The sequence below is a fragment of the Scyliorhinus canicula genome, chromosome 7 (assembly GCF_902713615.1).
Source record: "Scyliorhinus canicula chromosome 7, sScyCan1.1, whole genome shotgun sequence".
Classification (NCBI taxonomy): Eukaryota; Metazoa; Chordata; class Chondrichthyes; order Carcharhiniformes; family Scyliorhinidae; genus Scyliorhinus; species Scyliorhinus canicula.
Genome location: NC_052152.1, coordinates 143,852,291 through 143,877,614, shown reverse-complemented (window position 1 = coordinate 143,877,614; position 25,324 = coordinate 143,852,291). Strand labels below are relative to the sequence as shown.

At 43.1% G+C, this 25,324-nt stretch overlaps 1 protein-coding gene across 1 annotated transcript in view; it reads left to right on the top strand.

Moving 5' to 3' along the window:
• LOC119969434 (bactericidal permeability-increasing protein-like) overlaps positions 1 to 25,324 on the top strand; it is a 58,793-nt gene that overhangs the window by 21,438 nt on the left and 12,031 nt on the right. The window contains exons 9-13 of the mRNA XM_038803067.1: positions 2,757 to 2,933; positions 12,326 to 12,385; positions 17,534 to 17,701; positions 22,886 to 22,953; positions 24,865 to 24,907. Of these exons, the coding sequence (XP_038658995.1) occupies positions 2,757 to 2,933; positions 12,326 to 12,385; positions 17,534 to 17,701; positions 22,886 to 22,953; positions 24,865 to 24,907 (516 nt within the window). The remainder of the gene's footprint in view (positions 1 to 2,756; positions 2,934 to 12,325; positions 12,386 to 17,533; positions 17,702 to 22,885; positions 22,954 to 24,864; positions 24,908 to 25,324) is intronic.

The following is a 25,324-nucleotide window of genomic DNA, read 5'->3' as shown; positions in this document are numbered from 1 at the left end:
GTCCTACCTCCACTCTCTCCCTTAACAGCCACCTTGCCGGTGTCACGATTTAAAAAAAATATAAGTGAACCGTGCCATCGTGAACCCGGCCCATCAGAGGAGGAGGAGAATTATGGAGGCCCTGGAGAATGCCAGGTCGGGCCCGCTAATGATATGCAAACAGTCTTTACTGTACGTGCGTCCCGGTACGCATTGACGCCGCTGTTGAGGTGATGGAGAATCGTGATTTGGCGCCAAACCGGCATCTGCCGCAAGTCAGCCTGGGATTTTTGATTGTGTCGTTGGGCTGCAGCTTCATTGATTCTTTTCCCATCACAGAATGTCCTACATTGGTTAATGCTACTCATGTGTATACCTTAGAAGTGCACCATTCTGGATCGTCTGTTGCTTCTGAAAACATGTCTTTTTTTATCATGCAGATTGATTCCCCGTAAAAACTGCATTTCTACAATTTCTTCTACCTCCCTGTGCAACTGAATCGCTCGCAGTGCCTTGGATTTGCCTTTGTCTTTGCTCCCACATTTAACATTGGTTTGTGAGCACTCCTGCCAGACTCCCAGCTGTCCTGCACTTCCCGTCTTGTTCCTTCTAGTCGGCCTGCCTGGTGGTTGCCCACGGATGAACTCTCCGTCGCTGTGGCTGACCACCATGTCACTACAGGGTGGCATGTGGCGCAGTGGATAGCACTGGGACTGCAGCGCTGAGGACCCGGGTTCGAATCCCGGCTCTGGGTCACTGTCCGTGTGGAGTATGCACATTCTCCCCATGTCTGCATGGGTTTCACCCCCACAACCCAAAAGATGTGCTGGTTAGGTGGATTGGCCACGCTAAGTTGTCCCTTAATTGGAAAAAAAAATAATTGGGTACTCTAAATTTATCGTGGGCAGCACGGTAGCATGGTGGTTAGCATAAATGCTTCACAGCTCCAGGGTCCCAGGTTCGATTCCCGGCTGGGTCACTGTCTGTGCGGAGTCTGCACGTCCTCCCCGTGTGTGTGTGGGTTTCCTCCGGGTGCTCCGGTTTCCTCCCACAGTCCAAAGATGTGCGGGTTAGGTGGATTGGCCATGCTAAATTGCCCGTAGTGTCCTAAAAGTAAGGTTAAGGGGGGGTTGTTGGGTTACGGGTTTAGGGTGGATACGTGGGTTTGAGTAGGGTGATCATTGCTCGGCACAACATCGAAGGGCCTGTTCTGTGCTGTACTGTTCTATGTTCTATGTGAAATGTGAAATGTGTTACCCACAAAACTCTCCGCTTTCTGGAGTGAGAGCAGCTGCACGTGAAGCTCAAAATGACTGTGCTTGAGGTTAAGCAGTTAGGGGAACTTCCTGCATGTGTCTTTTTCCAGGGCGCTCAAAGGGTTCTGGAGTTCACGTGGCACAGCTGTGCATGCAACAGCCCCAACTGCCCTGTTATTTCAGTTTGTTAATTCTTTATTTTAAATTTCTTTTCTGCTTTAAGGCTACTTAATTGCTTAGTAAACATGCAAACCTTTAACCCTAACCACTTGTACTAAACAAACCAATCAACTAAATACTTATGTCCACCATCAAAAATACACACAATACTTACACACTCACCATCAAAAAAAATGAAGCAACAAAGAGAAGTGCTTATCTGTAACAGACTGTGCCATTCCACCTTCTCTCCTCACAACAAATTTTTCAGTTTCTGGCATCTGTGTTATCTGTCACTCTCCCTCTCCCAATCTGCTCTGCATTCTCCCAAGCATCATTTGGAATTACATTGAACATTTATGGTACATTAAAAATGCTGATAATGTTGCAACATTTCATTTCAAATTGCGTTCAAATTATTGTCAAGTTTTGTTATGATGAAATTCCGTTTAAAATCACAAACATGCTGTACCATGTATCAAGTATCAAACGCTGTTGCTACTGTAATTAGCATTAATGTGTGCAATTCAACTCAGTGCTTTCATTTGCACACTGTTTTGATCTTTTTAGCACTTTAGTAAGTACCTCCAAAAATTAGGACAAAAAATCTTACTTAAAATTTTGCACATCATAAGCTATTGAGAAAACAAATGGTCAGAAAATCCCTGCTCTCTGGCGTGTCTCTCCTCCGCCCTCTAGTGACCACTGGTTCTAAATAGCATGGGCTGACTATTCTCTATGAATTACGATAAATCTGTTGCATTACTGACCCCATCTCCCTTCTTCCTTTCTACGCCTGAATTCCAACTCCCTTATCTCCATCGCCTCCCGCCTTTCCTTGCCTCCAATCGTCTTCCTCTCATCATTTAATCCCATTTTCCTTTCAACCCCAACTCTTTGTTGCTGTACTCAGCTCCCCCTCTCCTCCTTTCTGATCGTTCCTCTAAGTCGCAATCCATTTTCTCCCGCTTAGTCTATCATAGCTCAGTTGTCCTCTAACCTCTAATCTAACTTGCCCTGAAAACTATACTGAAAGTTCCCCTTGGGAACCATACAAATAGGAGTTCAGCAAAAATGCAAATGCATATTGAATAAAATAGTAATATCTTTAATGATGAAAAACTTCAAAATTTTAAAGTACACAGCAACTTGCATTGAATATCATACAATAATTGCATGTTACTTTGTAGAGTATTTTGGTGAGTCAATTTGCAACGACCATCATCATAGCATTATATTTTGGGACTCGGTTGTTTGGTGCATGCTATCCTGCTCACTTTTTTTGTGGTTCTGCTTATTCAGCCATCGATAGTATAATAATCAGTTCTGGCATTACTGAGAATCTTCTGTGATGTTCCTTAGGGTGAATTGTATGATGTCCAACACCATTTGGATTCTCCGTTTACTGCACAATCATTCGACCTCCCAAATGCCACCGACCATATGTTGATCCTTGGACTGTCAGAGTATTTTGTTAACACTGGAGCATTTGCGTATTTTGCAGCTGGAGCTTTGCATTTCAACATCACAGATGATATGGTAAGTGAGTTTTTCTTTTGGAGAATACAGATTGCAAAGAAAATCTGTAACAGTCGACCAATCCTTTCCCCACCAGGAAATACAAGTTAAAGTTACAGCCCATGACTTGTCATTGGGATTTGCTTGGCCCCATTTGATTAATTTGCCACTTCTTGACTAAGGTGTTACTTGGGACCATTGTCTAACCGCAAATGTCCCTGCTTGTTTGAGGGGCTGGTTTTGCACAGTGGGCTAAATAGCTGGCTTTTAAAGCAGACCAAGACAGGCCAGCAGCACAGGTTCAATTCTTGTACCAGCCTCCCCGAACAGGCGGCGGAATATGGCGACTAGGGGCTTTTCACAGTAACTTCATTTGAAGCCTACTTGTGACAATAAGCAATTTTTTTTTTTAATAGCACAGCAATAATATGGACAACATTGAGCCCTGTTCACTGATATCAGAACAACGGAGCCTTCAATATTTAAAATGATGTGAAAAGGATCAATATGAAAAAGGGTGCATTTGACAAATATCATGTTCATAGTGCAAGTGGGAACCAAGTTGATTATAGAAGGTTCAGAGCAAAAGTGTAAAAAGAAATGAGAAGCAAAGAGAGTGCATGAAAAAGATTGGCAGCTTACATAACAGGTAATATAAAAGTCTTCTAGGCATCTAAGTAGTAAAAAGGAAGTAAATGGTGAGTGAGCTGATTAGGAACCACAAAGGATATGGACATGGAGGCAGAGAGCATGGCTGTACTACTGAATTAGTATTTCGCATTTATCATTACAAAGGAAGAAGATACTAAACTTGTAGTGAAGCAAGAAATTTCAGTCACAGGATTGGCTACAAACGTAGAAAGCAGAAATTTGTAGAAATATGACACCAAGAATGGATTAGATACATCCAAGGTTAACCGAGGGAGGTAAGAGTGGAAATTGTGGAGGTATTAGCCATCATCTTCCAACCGTTCTTAGCTGGGGCCAGAGTACTGGAGAATTGGTAAAGGTTACACCATTGTTCACAAAGGATGTAGGGATAAATGCAGCAAGTCAATCAGTTTAACCTCGGTGGTGGAAAAACTTTTAGAAACAATTATCAGGGACAAAATTACCTGTAATTTAGATGTATGCGGATTAATTAAGCTATGGATTTGTTAAGAATTAATTGTTTAACTAACTTACTTGGATTTTTCACTGAGCAAACAGGGAGGGCCGAAGAGGGTAATGCGGTTGATGCAAACTATGTGGATCTCCAAAAGGTGTTTGATAACGTGCCACTAGAGAGGTTTGTCAGCAAAGTTGAAGACCAAGGAATAAAAGAGACAGTGGCAACATGGGAACAAAATTGGGCTAAGTGACAGGAAACAGAGTAAGTTGTTTGTTTGGGCTGCAAGAAGATATTTATTGGGGTCTTCGGGGGTCAGTATTATGACCATTCATTTTTTTGATCAGCAGTAGCGACCTAGACTTGGGTGTACAGAGCAGAACCAAAATTTGACAAAATAGGAGAAGTATTGTGAACTGTGTCAAGCGATATACTTCAAGTGGATGTGGATAGGATGGTGAAATAGGTGGACACGTGACAGGTGAAATTTAATTCAGAGAATTCTGAAACGGTGAATTTTCGAGGACCTCAAACAGGCAACATAAAATAAAAGATACAATCCTAAAACGAGTGCAGGGGAAGATGGACCTGGTAGTATATTCTTCAAATTCTTGAAAGTGGTAGGGAAGGTTGAGACAATGGTTCATATGGTACACACAATCTTAGGTTTTAATATAATATAATCTTTATTATTGTCACAAATAGGCTTACATTAACCTGCAATACAGTTACTGTGTAAAGCTCCTAGTTGCCACACTATGGCACCTGTTCGGGTACACAAAGGGAGAATTCAGAATGTCCAATTCACCTAATAGCACGTCTTTCAGGAATTGTGGGAGGAAACTGGAGCACCAGGAGGAAACCCACGCAGACACAGGAAGAGCGTGCAGACTCCTCACAGACAGTATCCAAAGACTGGAATCGAACCCGAGACCCTGGTGCTGTGAAGCAACAGTGCTAACCACTGTGCTACCGTGCTGCCAGAGTCATATAGGTCAACAACACAGAGCAGGCCCATCCTGTTTGCGCTGGTCAAAAACAACCACCTAATTATTCAGCACTTGGACCATAGCTGTGTATGCCTTGGCATCACAAGTGCACATCTAAATACTTCTTAGATGTTTTGACCCCCACCCTCTGGGTGACAAGGTTTTTCCTGACAAAAGGTTCCTCCTGCCCCTTACCTTAAATTTATGCCGCCTGGTCATTGATCCCTCCACCAAGGGGAAAGGGTTCTTCCTGTCTACTCTATCTAATAATATCCACCCAATAATAGTATGACAGATGAGGGACAAGCCCCCCAACTCTTTGGAGCACCATTTTGCAGATCTTGGCTATTTTTCCACCCAAATTAATCTCAAAATCAGTCTCTCCACTCCCTGAAAAAAGGATTTGGATAAAAACACTGGTAAGCAGTGAAATAAAAACAGAAAACACGGCAGGGCACTCATTTTCACGGATTGGATTCTGTCAGCCAAGGACAGAGGGAGGCTGTCCCACCTCTGCTAATCCACTGTGACCCTGCTTACGAGCCTCGTGAAATTCAATATTCGAAGCTGACCCCAATCCCGGGCCACCTGGATTGCTAAGTACTGAAAATGGGAACCCGTCAGACAGCACGGTAGCATAATGGGCAGCACCGTAGCATAGTGGTTAGCGCAGTTGCTTCACAGCTACAGGGTCCCAGGTTCGATTCCTGGCTTGGGTCACTGTCTCTGCGGAGTCTGCACGTTCTCCCTGTGTCTGCATGGGTTTCCTCCGGGTGCTCCGGTTTCCTTCCACAGTCCAAACGTGCAGGTTAAGTGGGATTGCTGGGTTACGGGGATAGGGTGGAGGCTGGGCTTGGGTAGGGTGCCCTTGGCAAGGGCTGGTGCAGACTCAATGGGTCAAATGGCCTCCTTCTGCACTGTAAATTCTATGATTCTATGAAATGGCAACATCCCTAAGTTTTGACCCCTCTTCCGGGTTGGGTAACCAGGAAACATTCATTTTTCTCCCAATTTATTTTATACTCCATAAAAGCCCCAAATCACTTCAGCAAAGCTATGATATCACCTGTTGTAGGGATTGGGTCTGTTGTATGTAAAAGAAGATCATCAGCATACAAGGACACCCTATGTTCCACACCTCTCCCCTTACTATTCCCCTCCACCTATCTGACGACCTCAGGGCAATGGCCAATGGCTCAGTTGGCAATGCAAACAAGAAGGTGGATATAGATCACCAGTGCCTAATTCCCCGATGCAACTGAAAATATCTCGAGCTCATATTGTTTGTGCGAACGCTAGCTTTAGGTGTAACCAAATTCATTCTCCTGATCTAAGGCCCTATCCCAACTCGCTCAAATGCTGCAAACAAATATCCTCATTCTACCCTATCAAATACTTTCACCGCATCCAATGTCACAGTGACCTCCTGTTCCTACCCTTCACAAACCCCATCTGGTCTTCCCCCAATAACCTGCCGGGGGGGGGGGGGGGGGGGGGGGGGGGGGGGGGGGGTAGGGGCACACTAACGTAAGCGCAAACACCTGTGGCAGAATCTTGGCTTCTACATTCAAGAATGAGATCGGACAGTATGACCCACACTCTACCAGATCTTTATCTTTCTTTAACATGAGCGAGATGGATACTTGCATTATTGTTTCTGGAAGTAACCCCTGCACAACCAAATCTTCAAACATCACCACCAGTAGGGGCACCAATCAATTCGCAAATCTTTAATAAAATTCCACTGGGAACCCATCAGGCCTCGGCAATTTCCTTGTCTACATCTGCCCTATTGTTGATCTGACCTCCTCCATCTCCAATGGCACCTCCATTCCTTCCCGCTCCTCCTCCTGTACCTTAGGACAATCCAACTCCTTCAGAAAACTCCATAGATCCGACTCCTCTACTGGCAGTTCAAACCTATACAGTTTCTTGTAAAAAAAAAAAAAAATCTCATGCCCCATTGAGTTTGTCTGGTGTTGTGACACTCAATTCCAGACCCACAGACCCCGGAGTTCCAACATAATTGAATTAACCAATAATTTGTGTATTTTCCTGAGATCTTTGACCCTTGAATGCTCCAATGTGTTATAGACACCAGATTTGTAAGTAAAACATTAAAAAACAGTTTATTTATAATAAAAGAAGAGATGAACATGCAATGGAAATAATAGAACAATGGTCTACCTGTCTAACTATTCCCCAAAACCTGTCCCACCCTCCACCCCGACACACAAGACAGGCACACAGTGGGCAGGAAAGAAAGGTTCAAAAATGACAGGGGTTAAAAGGGCTGTGATGAAACTCTGCTGCAGAACATAGAACATACAGTGCAAAAGGAGGCCATTCGGCTCATTGAGTCTCCACCGACCCACTTAAGCCCTCACTGCCACCCTATCCCCATAACCCAATGACACCTCCTAACCTTTTTGGACACTCAGCAATTTAGCACGGCCAATCCATGTATCCTGCACGTCTTTGGACTGTGGGAGGAAACCGGAGCACTGGAGGAAACCCACGCAGACACGGGGAGAAAGTGCAGACTCCGCACAGACAGTGACCCAGTGGGGAATTGAAACTGGGACCCTGGCATTGTGAAGACACAATGCTATCCATTTGTGCTAACATGAGGTGGTAATCTTTGTAGTCGCCGATCTTGAAATCATCAGTTGGTTTGGATCTTTTCGAATCTGCCTTTGATTAGAACATGCAGGCTGTAGAATTTTCTCTCTAGGGAGTCACTCTCTTCCATTGACCTGGATTTGCACAGATAATTCCCCTCCACCATCAACTTCTTCAACATCGCCTCAAAATATACAACCCACCTCGGACCCTTCACCCCCTCAGGCAGCCCCACGATCCTCAGGTTAGGTCGCCTCGACCTATTCTCCAGGTCGCTGACCTTGGCTCAGGCCCTTATTTCACTCTTCCACACTCTGGAACTCAGCATTGAGCGAGGCCAGTTGGTCACTGTGCTGCGACAGTGCCTCCTCCACCTCTTTCAACATCTCACTATGCTGCCGCACCGTCACTGATGTCTTTTTCACCATCTCCTTTACAGGTACTAGGGCCTCATCCACTGATTTGCTGAGGCTCTCCATCATTATCCTCCCAGGTTGCTCAAAATGCTTGCCAAACTGTTTATTAAATTTGGCAGCCAATTTATCGACTGTGATCAGCACGACTCCACCTTGTCTCCGTCACTTTAGATAACCCTGCTGAGCAAGATAACCTTTGCTCGATTCCTCCGATTGACTGCTGCTTCCATCTTTCTTGATTCAGCTTTTCTTTGCGCCCTTGGACATCTTTAACCCCTAAACTCTCGATTGGGCCGAGTCTGTTCACCAAATATTCCCGAAAATAGAATCAAAAACCACTGAATCTGGTGGGAGCTACCCTTTGTGCAGCCGTCCTCTACAAAAATAAAACAATTTTCGTATCAACTGCAAACTTACTAATCAACCCTCCCACATAAGTTATGATGAATCTTTCCAGAAAACTACTTCAGCCTCAACTAGTACATTGTGTCCAGTTCTGGGCACCAAGGTCATTTCAGGTATTAGAGAAAGGGCAGAAAATATTTAGAATAGAGATGAGGGACTTTAATTGAATAGATTGGGGAAGCTTGGCTGTTCACCTTGCAGAGAGGAAAGAAGGTCAAGATAAGATTTGATGAAAGTGTTCGAAATCATTTGTTATGGGCCAGGGTTTAGAGAGCCCCAAAGTGTATCATGGAGTTCACCTGACCCACAACTTTGAATAGATTGTGGTTATAGGGAGCACACGGCCCTAGTCTGCAGGTTTGATGCAACAGAAATCTACAGTACTTTTAAATTAAAGGAATGTTTAGTTATGAAACCAGTTAACACTTTATAAACTCACAGTAAACATCTTAACAACTATCAACACCAATAAAACCTCCAAAGAATACAGTACTCTCTAGGTCATTCTTAATCTTTCCTTGCAACATCCATAAGACAAAAAGAACCCTCTTTACAGAAAGACATCAGGTTTAACTTCACTGCTGACAAGTTACCACTTTGAAATCACCAAATAAACATTCATAAGCTTGCAGAGATTCTCACACATCTTGCTGTGACTGCAGCTTTTCCAAATCTAAAACAAAACTAAACACACCCTATAGCTGCAATCCAAAGCGAAAGTAAAAGCAGACAGACAGCCCAGCTCCATCCATACTCTGACATCACTGATAAACCCCTTTCTTAAATCCACTACAGATATTTTTCTAAACACCCATTTCTTAAAGGTACTCTCATGACAGTATCAACTGCAAACTTACTAATCAACCCTCTCACATAAGTTATGATGAACCTTTCCAGAAAACTACTTCAGCCTCAACTAGTACATTGTGTCCAGTTCTGGGCACCAAACTTTAAGAAGGCCATTTCAGGTATTAGAGAGAGGACTAAAATATTTAGAATAGCAGTTTCAGAGATGAGGGACTTTAATTGAATAGATTGGGGAAGCTTGGCTGTTCACCTTGCAGAGAGGAAAAAAGGTCAAGAGGAGATTTGATGAAAGTGTTCAAAATACATGAGGGGTCTACATGAGGGAAATTGCTCCCATTGGTGCTCTCATTGATAGAAGAGGCAAGAACCAGAGGGTGCTAGTTCAAAGTGAATGGCAAAAGAACCGAAGGCAATGTGAGGAAAATCTTTTTACAATGGAGTGGTTAGGCTGCAGAAAGCACCGCCTGAGATTGTGGTGGAGGCAGATTGAATTCAAAAGCGAATTGGACAATTTTCTAAGGAGATTGTTTTTGGGGGGAAGCTGACGAGTGAGACTAGCTGGGTTCTTGCAGAAATGATGGACTGAATGGCCTCCTTCTGTACTGTAACCATTCTGTGATTGTATGGGTGGAATATTCTATTCTTAACAGTTGTCTCGCAAGTTGCCTGAAAAAGCAGCCAGACACTTGCACTGACTATGAGGAGGAAGGCCCGCCATATCTTCCACTGCATCAGGCAGTTAAGTGGACAGTGGCGGCCCTTCCTCCTGACTGACCATCCCAGAATATGACACCCCCCCCTCCCCCCAGCAAGAGCTGCTGGCCAATCAGAATCTGACAGCTTTTGCAATTGGCAGCACCGTGGTGGAGGCTGGGGCTGCTGCTGGGACAACTGTCCCAGAGTCCCAGGATTGCGGAGCAACCCAGGATAAGTTAAGTGCTGTTGTGGGGGTCTCGTTGGGTTGGGCTTGCAGAGAGAGAGGGGTGGTGGGGACACGTTGGTCAGTAGCAAGGAAAAGGGTGTGGCTGAAGTGGCCAACCCCTGCCCCATAGTAATGCCTTTGACTGTGCATTGATTAGTACTGTTGAGGATCAGGCCCAGCCTCGAGCTGACATGAACAGTTTTACCAACAGAACAGGTTGCAGGTCGGCAGGCCTGCCTGGAGCTTGGAAAATTGCCACGGAGGCGAGGAGAGCCCCTTCAGTCATTAATCGGTCACTTAATGGTCTCAAGTGGACCTTGGGTCTTCCTGCCCAGAACCTACTTCTGATGGAGGTGGGAAGGTGTCGATTATTGATCCTGATACCAATCCACCAAATTTTCAGGGCTACCCATCTCATTCCTTGCCTCCTTCAGGGGAAGAAGATTATAGCCTATTATTCTCTTGTCGATAAACAGATGGTTATTCACAGGACTCCATATTATACCTGTAGCACGAATGAGGAACCAGTTTAATAGATTAAATTCTAACCATTCTAATTCGTGTAGTCTACAAAAAAAATCAATCTGAGACTACTCATTAATATGGGACAATATTTTCTTCTTTGCCTTTTTAATTCTGTTTGGAATAATAACAAGTATCAGATGGGAGGGAAGATTTAGTTGATCCATCTGATGGTGCACCTTATGATTTACATCTGCCTTGTTGATTACCTTAATCACATTTCTTACTGCAGGTGGCTGATTAAAGCCTGTTGTCATTGCATTAAACTAATGGTTCTGCAGTGTTACTTTTTCAAGCCAAATAAAACTTCACAGAAGAATGCTTAAATATGTCTGACCTCCGCTTAGACTGTTGATTCAATCTTTAAAGTTGGTAAAAAAAAAAGCTGTCTGCCATATCAACTCTTTAATCACGTGAACAGTTCAGAGTCATAGAGGTTTACAGCATGAAAACAGGCGTTTTGGCCCAACCTGTTCACAAAACTGTCTGGGATCATTCTGAACATTGGGAATAAAGGGCAGGATTTTCTGGCCTTCCATGGCTGATTTTGAAGTGGTGGAGGCAGCTCACCAATGGCTGCACCGTCATCTTCTCGGCCCGCCGATATCTATGGCATTTTGCGGGCCTTGCCCGTCCCACCGCCGGGGAACCCACCGTGGGGGTGACCTTTGATGGGACTGGAAGATCCTGCCGTCAGGAAGGGCAGGAAAATCTCGCCCAAAGTTTTATTTGTATTTTTTTATGCCGATTGAGGTCAGAGTGAAACCCTTCTCCAGGTGATCTCACGTCATTGGCCAGAATTTGGTGCAACAATGGGAGTTTCAACCCCCCAGTCTTTTATGGCAAAGTAACATGAAGGCCGAGATTTTCCTGAGAGCTGATCAAACTTCACCTGTTACAGTGTGATGCATCCTATCGATTGCACAACACTGAACAGCAGTGACCACCTGAAGCAAGTTGCACAGTAACTTTTCAACTCATACAGTTTTTGCTGCAATACTCTTTGATTTTAACTGAATAAGGACTGCTCTGTAATCCTCTTGTTGGCACCCGTACTGACAGCATCCATTCACACATAGAACCACGTACAAAGTGCATTAGTGAGACAATAGCCAAATTTGGAATGCTCTGTTTAATTTCAGAGCTTCTCATTAATAGTTTATACGTGCAGTTGTACTATGGTACAAGTAACTAACGGTGTGTCCAGATTAGAATATTTGAGTATTTGTATTGACAAACCAGAGGAATTCAACGATGTATTTGAAACCATATCTGAGAATTTGCATTGTCAAGTCAGAAGAATTCTAGGATGTTTTTGAAACCATACCGGAGAATCTATTAAACCAGAGGATAGCATATCATAATAAGGGCATATGCAGAAATCCTTTTTCCCCAATCTAGAGTCTCAAAATCCAGAATAAAAACTGAGGAAGTAACACAACGTGTAAATATGTGCCAAGAGCACTTTAATGCTGTGTTTAAAATGCACTTCATCCATCAGGATGATTGATAGCTAAGACGCCGGGGTCAGAATCCTCACTAAGTTGCAGAACAGGAAGAATTCCTGATCAGTTCACAGCCATACCTCATTTGGATGTTTACATTTTTTTGTCTCTTTTCAGATTCCAAAGGACATACCAGTTCGGCTCAATACATCTAGTCTGACATTTTTGATACCCAAGGTACCAATTAAATATTTTGATTTCCATGACCAATAATGTAAAATATTTGTGGTTGTACCTGTTCAAACGATACTAATGCATAGCAACATTTTTTAAAATGTAGGAATCCTTTGTAAACTTCTGGTCTACATTCTGCATTTTCCAAATTGTTATATATTACAAGTATTCTTGCACTTTTTAAAGTTGTTTGTTGTTCACTTTGTGAAAACAGTTGCTTTCTTCCTCATTCCTCCTTCACACTTGGAAAGTTCATAAAAGCTTGCAACTTAAAATTATAAACTTAGGTAGAGCCTCTCAACACCGTTTTCCAGTAGACTTTTAAACATCTTTCTTCTATGTTCAGAACTGCAATGTAGTTTCACTGATGGGAGAATCCCTAAAACATCATCATTTATTGCTGAGCTAAAATCAATTGATTAACATTTGACTTTGCTGAGGATCAATCTGTCAGCCTTTCAGAAATTTGACACTGTTGTTATCAAACAATTGTTTGATATCAGAAATGACTTTGATTACTTACTGGGCTGAACTACAGGGTACGTTTTTAAAAGACTGACAAAATGGAAGTTCTCAAAGTGGCCAAACATTTACTTAACTTTGCAATTTGCAAGGTGATGTTATCAGAAAGGAGTCACGGTGACTGGAAGAAGCCGACCCAGACAATCAGCTTAAGTGAGTGTGAATGGTCCATCCGCTGAGCTGCTCACAGAAATCCAGACATTGTCTGTTGTTATGAAGCCCGCTGATGTTCAGTGCAAGGGCATCCCGAATCCCAGAAGGGGAACTTGGAACACCGGTTCTAACTATTTATTTTTGCGGTTTGGAAAAGTGGTGAGAAAAGAGATGAAACCTGGTGAGGAAAGGGGGTAAAAACAAATTACTGTGGATGCTGGTATCTGAAACCCAAGGGAAAATGCTGGAAAATCTCAGCAGGTCTGGCAGCATCTGTAGGGAGAGAAAAGAGCTAGCGTTTTGAGTCCAGATTGACCCTTTGTCAAAGCTATCTGGACACAAAACATTACCTCTTTTCTCTCCCTACAGATGCTGCCAGACCTGCTGAGATTTTCCAGCATTTTCTCTTTGGGAGGAAAAGGGGTCAGTCTTATTGTAAATTGTTCAAATAAAAAACTGTTCATGAAACTTTAAAACACACAAGAAGAAAGGCAACTGTAAAGATCAACATTTGCAATTAACCATAATAATAGTTACCCAGATGGTATGCTCAAATTACCCCCCAATCTAAATATGTACATTTTTCTAAACTGTAAGATTTATACCTTCCCCAAAACAGCATCTCATAGGTTTTAGCACTGTGAACCAAATCTAGCAAATAATTACACACAGAATCTTTAGCTTCATTTTGGGAACCTTTCTTCTAGTTTATGGTAGAACTTCTGAGGCCTCACTTAGACAGACTTATTCTGCTTTCTTTACTGCACAACAGCTTGATTCTCTGAGAGAGCTCTGCTTTGCAACTGGGCATGGCTATCATCTAGGTCACTAGACTGGTCTCCACTTTGCTTAACAAAGTATCTGTTATACCTTTCTCCAACTCACAAGTCCTAAGTGCAGCTAAATCCCTATCAGTTTCTTTTTGTATTATCCATTTCTTTACTTTTCATTTCATTCCAACTTCCTAAAACTCTTTATTCAGCTGGGTGTGGACCAAGTTGTTAAAATTAATCATTTTGGAAAATGGTCCCTGGCTGACAGTAGGGCATTATTGAACATTTAATCTAATCGCTGCAAACAATGGACCTGGAATGAGGGATTCCCAGCTTGCTATCAAGTAACTGGCTAGTTTGTAAATGGAGGACATGTGATAGCAAGTTAACTCTGTGTTCACTACTTTTCCAGAGTCAGAGAGACCATGAGTGGATAACAACAAGGAGAGAACTCTTGGTCCCTCTCTCTGGCTCTCTCCCCAGTCACTCTGAAAGTGTGTGCCTTGCCTATATCTAACCAGCCAAATAGTGTAAACCAAATACCTGATGAGTTAAGAGGAAAAGACAGGGATCATCCATCAAGATTAAAAATGATCCCTGAAAAGATTCAGGAAAAATCACCAAACTCCACCCGAAACCATCGACCCACAGGATCTGTATATGATTGACTTTCTTTTGGACATTCTTACACAATTTAACCTATCTTCCTTCCTTATAACTTACTTCTGTGCATGTATGAGTCTATGGAATGTGAATGTGAGTTGGACTGTTATTATTTTTTAACTACTGGGTGTTAAGGATGTGAACCCTGTTCCCTTTTCTGTTCGCGCTTACACAACATCTTGTCTCCTTGTGTCTTTTACAGTCATGACTGTTTGTTAAATATTCGTTAAATTGGCAAGAAAATTATTTTAAACTACGGGTCAACCAAAAGGAGAAAGAGAGGGGAGACACTTCTTACCTGGCCATAGCACTGGAGATGTTATTATAGATGAACACTAAAAACCAACAATTTGTAGAATAGAAAGCATGGTAGGAGCTTGGTTCAGTTAGTACCAGTCTTGTCCATGAGCTAGATGATTAAGGGATCAAACACCAGTCAAAACTGAAGCACATAGAATTTTGGGAGGATGTTGCATGAATGGGGGTACAATCATTTGGACGAGACTGCTGCCCATCACAATGGCTCAAGTGGCCATTATGGCACTTCATTCAAAGAGCAGAGTCTCCTCCTGGTAACCTCAACTAATGCCACCAGAAATACATTAACTGGCCAATGCTACTTGTGGAAACCTCAGCAGCCAATTCTATTACCTGGAGCTATAATGGCATCAAAATGATATTAACAGCTTTACCAGGAAGCTGATGACCATTTTCTGTTTGAACTGGCCAATGCATGTATCGTGCACACTATGTCCAGCACCACGGGCAATGGAGTCCAATAATCCCAGCCCAAGGTAACTTTGAAATTGCAATTATGTGATGTGAAAGAAAAGGGGTTCTCGTCGAGGCCCCAAAGAAATAATCTGGGTTACTGACTCCCCAGGACCTCCACCCTCCATGGTCTTGAACACCCCTCCCCCTAACCCTCACACTTTCCTCTCTGAGGGCTGGAGAAACCCAATATTGGGAGGCCTCAATCCAGTGGCATCCTCATTTAACAGTCCATAGCTCACCGGTCTTATACTAATAAGGTACCTTCATCAACAGTGTGGCCATTTTTCACTGCGGGTGCCGGCAATTAGCTAACATGCACTTCCGGTTAGTCACCCAAAATTTGGCACTGTTGGAAGCTGCCTTGTCCATCTACTTAACAGCAGTGATTGCACTTAATTGTATGTGACACACTTTGTGTGCGTGTACACCGATCTCTTAAGGTAGCAGGGCAGGTGGATAAATTGGTTAAGAAAGCATATGGTATACTTGCATTTAATAGCGGAGACATAGAGTTTAGGAGCAGGGATGTTATGCTGGAACTGTATAAACGTTGATTAGACTACAGCTAGAGTATTGTGTGCAGTTCTGGAATCCACATTATAGGACGGATGTAGTAGCACTGGAAAGAGTGCAGCTGAGATTTACCAGGATGCTGCCAGGGCTGAAGAGTTTTAGTTATGGAGAGAGATTGGATTGACTGAGGTTGTTTTCCTCAGAGCAGAAATGTATAAAATTATATGGGGCATGGATAGAGTAGACAGGAAGAAACCTTTCCATTAGTGGAGGGATCAATGACCAGGCGCATAGATTTGAGGCAAGGGGCAAGAGATTTAAAGGGGATGTGAGGAAAATCTTTTTCACCCAGAGGGTGGTGGGAATTTGGAATTCGCTGCCTGAAAGGGTGGTAGAGACAGAGATCCTCATGCCATTTAACAATTATCTATATGTGCACTTAGGATGATGCCAAGTCATACAAGGCTATGGGTCAAGAGCTGGAAGTGGGATTAGAATAGTTGGGTGGTTGTTTTTGACCAGCGCAGGCAGGGGGGGGGGGGGGGGGGGGGGGGCTAAACATTTTTTCTATGCTGTAGACCAACAAGATTCTATTACACTTTGGAATGCTTTTGAGAAATACATTAGTCACAGGTTACGGGGTGGCGCAATGGTTAGCACTGCTGCCTCACAGCACTAAGGACCCGGCCTGGGTCACTATCCGTGTGGAGTTTGCACATTCTCCCCATGTCTGTGTGGGTCCCACCCCCACAACACAAAGATGTGCAGGGTAGGTGGAATGGCCATGCTAAATTGGAAAAAAAAGAATTGGGTACTGTATTAAAAAAAAAATTGAATTAAAAATAGTCTCAGGTTACATTCCCATGAAATTTTGGGAAGGGTAAAATAGCCAGCAATGAACATACCTTGTAATGGAAATGAATTAGATAGATTCCAGCAATCACAATGTTACTTGCCTATCGGACATCAAGATTCTCTCATTGTATGTCAAAACCTCTCCAACTCTCTGCCTGTCTTTCCTGAGCAGTGACATCCCTCAAATTTACACCCCAAATGTAAAAAAAAGCAATGTCCTGAAATGTAGTTGCCATAAACAAAATCTCCATCGCCACAGAATACAATAGTCTTAACTTTGCCAAGCGTATAATTGTTCTGTAGTGTCAGAATGTTATTTATCAACTTGGCTTTGAGCCTATTCCCAATTTGTAAAGAAGCTCAATGTATTTTTAACCCTTTCACCCAAACAAATCTACATTTCTGTTTCAACAATTTCAAACCTGCAAAGCATTACTCGAGAAACAACTCGCCAGCCTATTGTCAAGATGAGAGAAAATTCTGCCCTATCTGAATTTCAATTTCTTTTCTGTCCTGAGCAAGGTTAAACGCGGAGATTGTCTTATTGCCTTTTTTATAAATGGTTGTGGCTCAGACCTGATTTACTACCTCTAAGGTATGCTTAACAGCAATCAATCCGAATTCAACTGCTGCCATCCATCGTGCCTTTTATGAGTCAATTACAGCAGAAGAAACAGCCTAATATTAATAATTCATTATTTTAGACATACAGATATGCCTTTTTGCACAAAGGTGCAATGTTGTAACATCAATGTGCAGACAGTATAAAGCTGGAACTGTCTGAAAAACTTTCACGAAGGAAGCAAACATATTAACTTGCTCTTTTACACTTTATTTTGAGATGCTGAACAAATAGATATTGCATTAAGTTTTATCAATGTCAATTGGCTTCTTCCAGGTTGCAAAGCAATATCCCAACCTGCTGATGAAAATTGTTATGAGTGCTTCGAAGCAACCGATTGTGAGGCTTGTTCCAGGAAAACTCACAGCTGATGTGTTTGCTGCAGCTGAAGTATTCGCAATCCTTCCGAATGAATCAATTGCGGAACTATTTGTGCTGGGCGTTGTAGGTGTTGTTATCTTTGCTCAATTTGCCTATTGAAAGAAAAATGAGTAGCAGGATGCAAGATTGAAAGAAAAAGTAGCAACTTTTATGTAGATCTATGTTTGTACAGACATGTCTTTCATCTCTGTTTTGGGACCCCATTGAAATCAAAACACAACAGCTAAGTATATTTTTTAAGTGCATTTTCAAAGTGTTTTTTTGTTTCCTTGTAAGTTTGAGAATTTCACAGAAAATCTTCCGTACATTTGGAGCATAAAAATGATTTTCTTTCAAGCTGATAGCCAATGCCTGGCTTTACCACAATCTACTAGGCCTGACACTCCCCTTCCAAACTGACCCACTTCTCAAGGATTTCTTCGATAACCTCGGACTCCTTTTCTCTGGCATTGATTACCTCTTTAATCTTAATATTCTGGGTCCTTATCCTGACCTCTAACAAGAAATTCCCAAATTCAGTGAGCCAGATCTTCCCCTCAGTCAGGAACCGTGGGTCATGCCATTTCCTGACTTTGCAATCAAGGTAAAAGTCAGTCTCCGAATGCCACAGTATACCCATCTCCATGAGATGTGGGCTGGCAAGGTTTTGGTCTGTTGCTTTCTTAGGCACAGTAAGTATGAGCTGCCACAATGAGACTTTGAAAATCTTCTTGGGAGGGGGGAAAGAACCTTTCATTTTACGACCTAATAACAATGTCTATCAACCATCTGTTCTTTGGAATTCCCTTCGACCTCACCCAATCTTAACTCCTACCTTAACGACTTTCTTTAACCCCCACCTCTGAGACAAAGGTTTACATCTCTCTTTCGTTTGACATCTGTTTTCACTTTTGCCTTGATGCTATGATGGTGCAGTTGTTGGCATTGTCATTAACATTAATAATTGAGATTTGTTGAAACTGTTTAGCTGGGTGAAAGGACGGTTTTACGGTAGGAACACTGGCAAAATCGATATAAGCCAGATAATGTGAATAATTGTGCTGCCGTTTTTCAAGGAGTTTTCTTGATCTTCCTTTTTCTTTTGTCATTGTACTATTAGTGGCATCATTTTGTATATGCTTGTCAGTTCACAATACTATCAAAAGTTTCAAAACGAAGCATTCAATAATTAGCCAGCTGTTTCTTCAATTTGTGTATGAAATCTTCCCTTGAAATATGTTTGTTAACCTCTTTGGCTATTCCATAAATACCTCAGCAGAAAGTGTTGAGGGATGAGGGAAAATTTTTAAAAATTAAAATGTTCCTATACGGCGGGATCTTCTGCCCGTCCCACCGGCAGGATCTTCAGGTTCCGCCAAAGCCAACTCCTCACAGCGGGTTCCCTCTCAAAATGCTATGTACATCAGTGGGACCAGAAGATCCCACTGGCGGCCAATACGGAGTCGCCTAAGCTGCTGGAAAACAGGCACAAGGATGCAGGAAAATCTGACCCATTGTGTTGCTAAAATTTGGTGAAATACCTGGAGGTATTGATAAAAATAGTGATAGGCTAACTACATTTGAATGTTCTTACATAATGTAATTCTAACCAACGCCTTCCCTCTTTGCAAGTGCAGTAAACATGCCTAGAAGGAATATAATCTGTATCAGACTGTTCAACCGATAACCCCTCGCCTTCATCCTGCCCATCCCCCTCCGCCATCCAACCCTGCAAATGTCAACGATGCTTTTTGTTTAGTCAGCATCATTAGTATTTAACTTTGGCCCTTTCCTTGATTTCCACTTTGCTGTGGTGGAGAGGGTTAAACATTGCGTTGACCTCAAGCAATGTTGCCTGGAGTCTGAAACTCCTGGCTCCTAAGATCATCCTCTTTAGGGACTTCAATGCCACAATTGGAAAGGACTCCCAACTCTGGAAATGAACCATTGGAAAAGAAGGAGTTGGGAATTGTTCTCCTGCTCACCAAATGCACAGAACACTGGCTTGTCATCACAAAAGATTTTCTGGAGACATCCATGATCAAAGCACTGGCACATGATTGACTTTGTCATCATCCGATCCTGAGACCAAAAGGGTGCCCCCATCATCAAGACCACTGGTTCACCCACCCCTCTATGTCCATCAAACCAACAGAAGCAGCAGCTGATGAAGAAACAGCTCATAAAAAAGATTAATGTTGAGCGACATCAAAAGCCAGGCATGCTAGTGAACTTCCAACAATGTCTTCTGCAAAGTCTGCAAAGTGTTCAATTGAATGGAGTGGAGGAAAACTGGACAGAGCTGAAGACAGCTATCATCTCAAGCTGTGAAGAAACCATCAGCGACAAGACCAGGAAACACCAAAACTGGTTCGACGAGAAGGACCACACCATCCAAGACCTCAATGACAAGAAGAGGTAAGCTCTTCAAAGCAACATAACCAGCAAGGCAAAGAGGAGAGCTTGTTAATCAGCCAAAGAAGAACTAGTGAAATAAAGAGCCCATGGTGGACTGAGAAAGCTAAGGAACTGCAACTCCTCGCTGACAAGCACAACATCTGGGACCCCTTCAGAGCACTTAGGCAATATATGACCCAACCCCCTGGGCCTCAAACAGGTGCTGGGTAAGGATACAACCCTCATGAAAGACAGAGAAAACATTGAACTTCGATGGAGAGAACACTTCAAAGAACTCCTAAACCGTGATACAACCATAGATGAGGGCGTATTTGATGCAATCCCCAAAACGGCATCAAAGATGATCTAGGAAACCCACCAAACGTGGACGAAATTGAAGCCACCCTTAAACATATTAAGAATGGATAAGCCACAGGAGATTCCAATAGAGATTTTCAAACTTGGAAGGGAAGAGATCACTCATCATCTCTCTCAACTATTCCTGAAATTCTGGGACAGAAAAGGGATTCCTGCCAAACTCAGGATACTGTCATTGCCACCACCTTCAAGAAAGGAGACAAAGTTGTCTGTGGGAACTACCAAGGAATCTCCCTGCTCTCTATCACCGGATGGGTCATTGCCCAAATCCTTGCTCGCGGCCTTCTCCCTGTCTCTGAAGAAATTCTTCCGGAAAGCCAGTGTGGCTTCCGACCAAACCATGGAATAGCGCACATGCTTTACACTGCTCGGCAACCTCAAGAGAAATGCCAGAAGCAACATTAATCACGCTACGTGGCCTTTATTGATATGACCAAGGCTCTTGGGAAGTGCTACAGAAGATCCTGTCAAAGGCCGGCTGTCCAAGAAATTCATCAACATCCTCCATGACAAGATATCAGCAACAGTCCTCACCGACGGAAATAAGACAGAAACCTTCAAGGTCAAAAGCAAATTACTGCGGATGCTGGAATCTGAGATCAAAAAGAAAATGCTGGAAAATCTCGGCTGGTCTGGCAGCATCTGTAGGGAGAGAAAAGAGCTAACGTTTTGAGTCCAATGACTCTTTGTCAAAGTTTGACCTTCAAGGTCAAGACTGTATTCAAGCAGATGTCATCACCCCACCCTTTCCTCCATCTTCATCGCCACTATCTTTCACCTTGTCACGAACAAGCCTCCCAGTGAAGTGCACATCGTCTACAGGCTGGAGGGAAAACTTCTCAACCTCGACCGGTTGAAATCCAAGAAGAAAACAACACTGACATCGGTCGTGAAACTTCAATGTATAAATGATATCACCATCTCCACTCTCTCAGAAGAGAATCTCCAAGCCATGCTTAACACCTTTGCAAAGCATATCGAAGAATCGGTCTCAACCTTAACCTTAAGAAGCCTCAAGTCCATTACCAACTCACCCCCAGGGCAAGATCCGGTCTCTGCCTCCATCAAGATAAATGGAGAAACCCTCCGAAATGTGGAACATTTCCCCTACCTGAGGAGCCTGCTCTCCTCTAAGGTTCACATCGATGCAGAGATCCAAATTTGTATCCAATCTGCGAGTGCCTCCCTTGGACACCTGAGGATGAGAGTCTTTGATGACCACTATATTCATGCTGACATCAAGATCCTCATGTAAAAGGCAGTCATCCTTTGAACTCTTCTATATAGCTCAGAAACTTGGACTACATTTGGACACCGCATCAAGGCCCTGGAAAGGTGTCATCATCAGTATCTAAGATGGATTCTCTGCATCAACTGGGAGGATAGGCGTACTAATATCAGTGAGCTCGAAGGAGCCAGGAGCATCAGCATCGAAGCCATGATCATTCAAAATCAATTCGGCTAGGCAGGCCGTGCTTGGGATGTCAGAGTCCCGACTGCCAAAACAAATATTCCTCATCCAGCTCAAGGACACTTCCAAACAAGAAAAGGGCAAAGACAGAGAAAGCACTTCAAAGACACCCGATGTCTTACCTCAAGAAATGCAACGTTGACGTCAACGCCTGGGAGACCCTTTCTCAGAAGAGACCTACTTGGAGGAACCTCTTGAATGAAAGTGCACAGTTCTTCAAGGACGCCCGGCACGGGGAAGGCGGTGACTTAGTGATATTATCACTGGATTAGTAAACCAATAACCCAGGGTAATGCTCTGGGGATCCGGGTTCGAATCCCGCCACTGCAAATAGTGAATTTGAATTCAATAAAAATCTGGATTTAAAGTCTAATGACGACCATGGAACCATTGTTGATCATCATAAAAACCCACCTGGTTCATTAATGTCCTTTTAGGGAATGGAATCTGCCATCCTTACCTGCTCTGGCTTATATGTGACTTCAGACCCACAGCAATTTGGCCCATCGAGTCTGCACCGACCCTCTGATACGATAATCCTCAACTACACTTTACTGCCTTATTCCCATAATCCTTGATTCTCTTACTGATTAAAAATCTATCTATCGCAGCCTTGAACGTACTTAATGACCCAGCCCCTACCCTCTCTGTGGCAAAGAATTCCACAGTTTAACTGTGCTCTGAGAGAAGAAATTCTTCCTCAGTTTTATATTAAATGGGTGACCCCTTGACTTTGAGATTATGCCCTCTGGTTCTGGACTCTCCCTCTGGCTCTGGTTCTAGACTGTCCCTGTTGGGGAAACAACTTCCCAACATCTACCTCATCAACCCCACTGAGAATATCAATATGACTCTATTAAGGTCAATAATATATAAGAACATAGATAGCAGCCAGAATATTGTGCAGTAAAAATGCCTTTGTTCAATACAGAAATGTAAAGACAGGGGAAATTCAAATTGTTTTTCTTGTGAGCTGGTGTCATATGTTAATATTGTTATAATAAATTGTGTGTTGATCACAGACTGCCAGCATGCGTGGACAGATGTTCGCTTCAGACATGAAACTTCATGGGTCAGTATCTTTGAACAGGTAAGAATTAAATAAGGAAAACATTTTTCCTACAGCACTTAGTTCCATGGAAAAAAAACACTGGTGATAATTGACGAACAGCAATGCTACAAGTTAGTACTCTGCTCCATTGCCTCAGAGTGGTGCAACACTTCTGGATAAAGCTTCAAAGCTCTACCTGTCTTTGAAGCAAGCTGTATTTCAATCTTTCTGTATGAATGGATTCTGCACTGCAAAAAAAAGTCTGCAGTTTTCACCAGGCGTACAATGAGAAAGAGGTGATATTAATTATTCCCTCATGTTGGTTCTGTCAACCACAAAATTCTCCACAAAATATATTTGGTGATTAGAAATTGCTTAACATAATAAACTAGGACATTTCAGGGATTGTTTTGTTTTAATTTATTCTTGGAATATAGACATTACAAATGCTGTTATTACCCATCCCTAGTTGCCCTTGAGTGAGCCATTATCTTGAACTGCTGCAGTCCACGTGGTGAAGGTATTCCCACAGCACTGTTAGGTAGGGCATTCCAAGATTTCAACCAAGCAATGATGAAGAACAATTATATGGATCTGAGTCAGGGTGGCTGGTCACCTGGTTTGAATTGTGATGGAAGAATGAGGGATATGCAAAGCCACGAGGTTAGAGATTGTAATAGTTTAGTATTCTTCTGGTGCTGATGGCCCACGGTGCCTCAGGATTTCCCAGCTGTGAGCTGATAGAACAAGTTTTAATCTATCCCAATTTTCATGATGGTCGTACCACACAGCACAGTAGCGGATGGCTTGAGTTTAAAGATGGAACTTGGACTCCACAGCAACTCTTCAGTTGTCACTTTTAACAATGCTATTGGGTTTGTAAGGAAGAGGAAATGCTGGTTATTCCCTCAAGTTGATTTTTTGATCATCTGCCATAATGCAGTTCTTCAAGATTGCTCCAAGTCAGATAGTTTAGCCATTATTTTACCGTATCCCCATGATGTCAGGTGGCAAGGTAGCACAGTGGTTAGCACCATTGTTTCACAATTCCAGGTTCCCAGGTTCGATTCCCGGCTTGGGTCACTGTCTGTTTGGAGTCTGCACGTTCTCCCCGAGTCTGCGTGGGTTTCCTCCGGGTGCTCCGGTTTCCTTCCACGGTTGAAAGATGTGCAGGTTATGTGGATTGGCCATCCTAAATTGCCCCTTAGTGTCCAAAACGTTAGGTGGGGTTACTGGGTTACGGGGACATGCTGGATGTGTGCGCTTTGGTAGGATGCTCTTTCCAAGGGCCGGTGCAGACTCAACGGGACAAATGGCCTCCTGCTGGATGTAAATTCTATGTTGTATGGGAGGGTGCAGTACAGCTCATGTGTTTTAAAGATTGAGGGCGATATCTTACGGCTGTTCATGTTGGCAGGATCCTCCAGTCCCGCCAACAGCGTACCCCAGCTGCAGGTTTCCCGGCAGCATGGGGTGGATTCCCATTGACAGCAGCGGGACCAGTAGATCCTACCGCCGAGAACCACACTATGGGCAGGCCAGAGAAACCCATCCAGAATTGTGAGTAAACAGTTTTGAGAACAGTCTGGCTCCATCGTCATGATCCTCAGATAACATATAAACTACTGCCTACATTATCCTCTCCCCCCATCAATTCCTGAGGAAAAGGTGAACAGGAAACCTATCTTTAGAATGCTGTCAATGCAACTGTAGGGGAGGCCGCCTTGTAGGAAAACATTGCAGTCTGAGGGATTTACCCCCCCGAAGAGTCCAGCTGAGATTTGATAGCTTCACCAGGTAAACCACTTACAATCAGCCATTCCATCAGAGTCCCAGTATGATTTGTCAAGGATTTCCCATTTTTGTTGCAATTCATCCATATATGTGACCTCTGTGCTTTATCCATATAAAATGGAACCATTAAAAATAACTTTCCAATTTTTTAATCAGTATGGACCTAACTATGGAAGAATCTAAAGTGGGGACCATACCAGTAAGTCCTTTTTTCCCATGTCTCTCTAAACTGAATTATTTTTTTACACAATATAATGTAAAATATTTTGTTGGGCATATTGTGTTATTCAGTAAAGATGGATGAGTGCATGTATATGTGTTAGGTAATTAAGCTGGGGAAAGGTTAACAGAGACAACTTGCTCAGGAGAGCCGAGAGATAAAAGAGGTAAGGGTTGTAAATACATTTAGGCAGCACGGTAGCATGGTGGTTAGCATAAATGCTTCACAGCTCCAGGGTCCCAGGTTCGGGTCACTGTCTGCACATCCTCCCTGTGTATGCGTGGGTTTCCTCCGGGTGCTCCGGTTTCCTCCCACAGTCCAAAGATGTGCGGGTTAGGTGGATTGGCCATGCTAAATTGCCTGTAGTGTCCTAAAAAGTAAGGTTAAGGGGGGGGG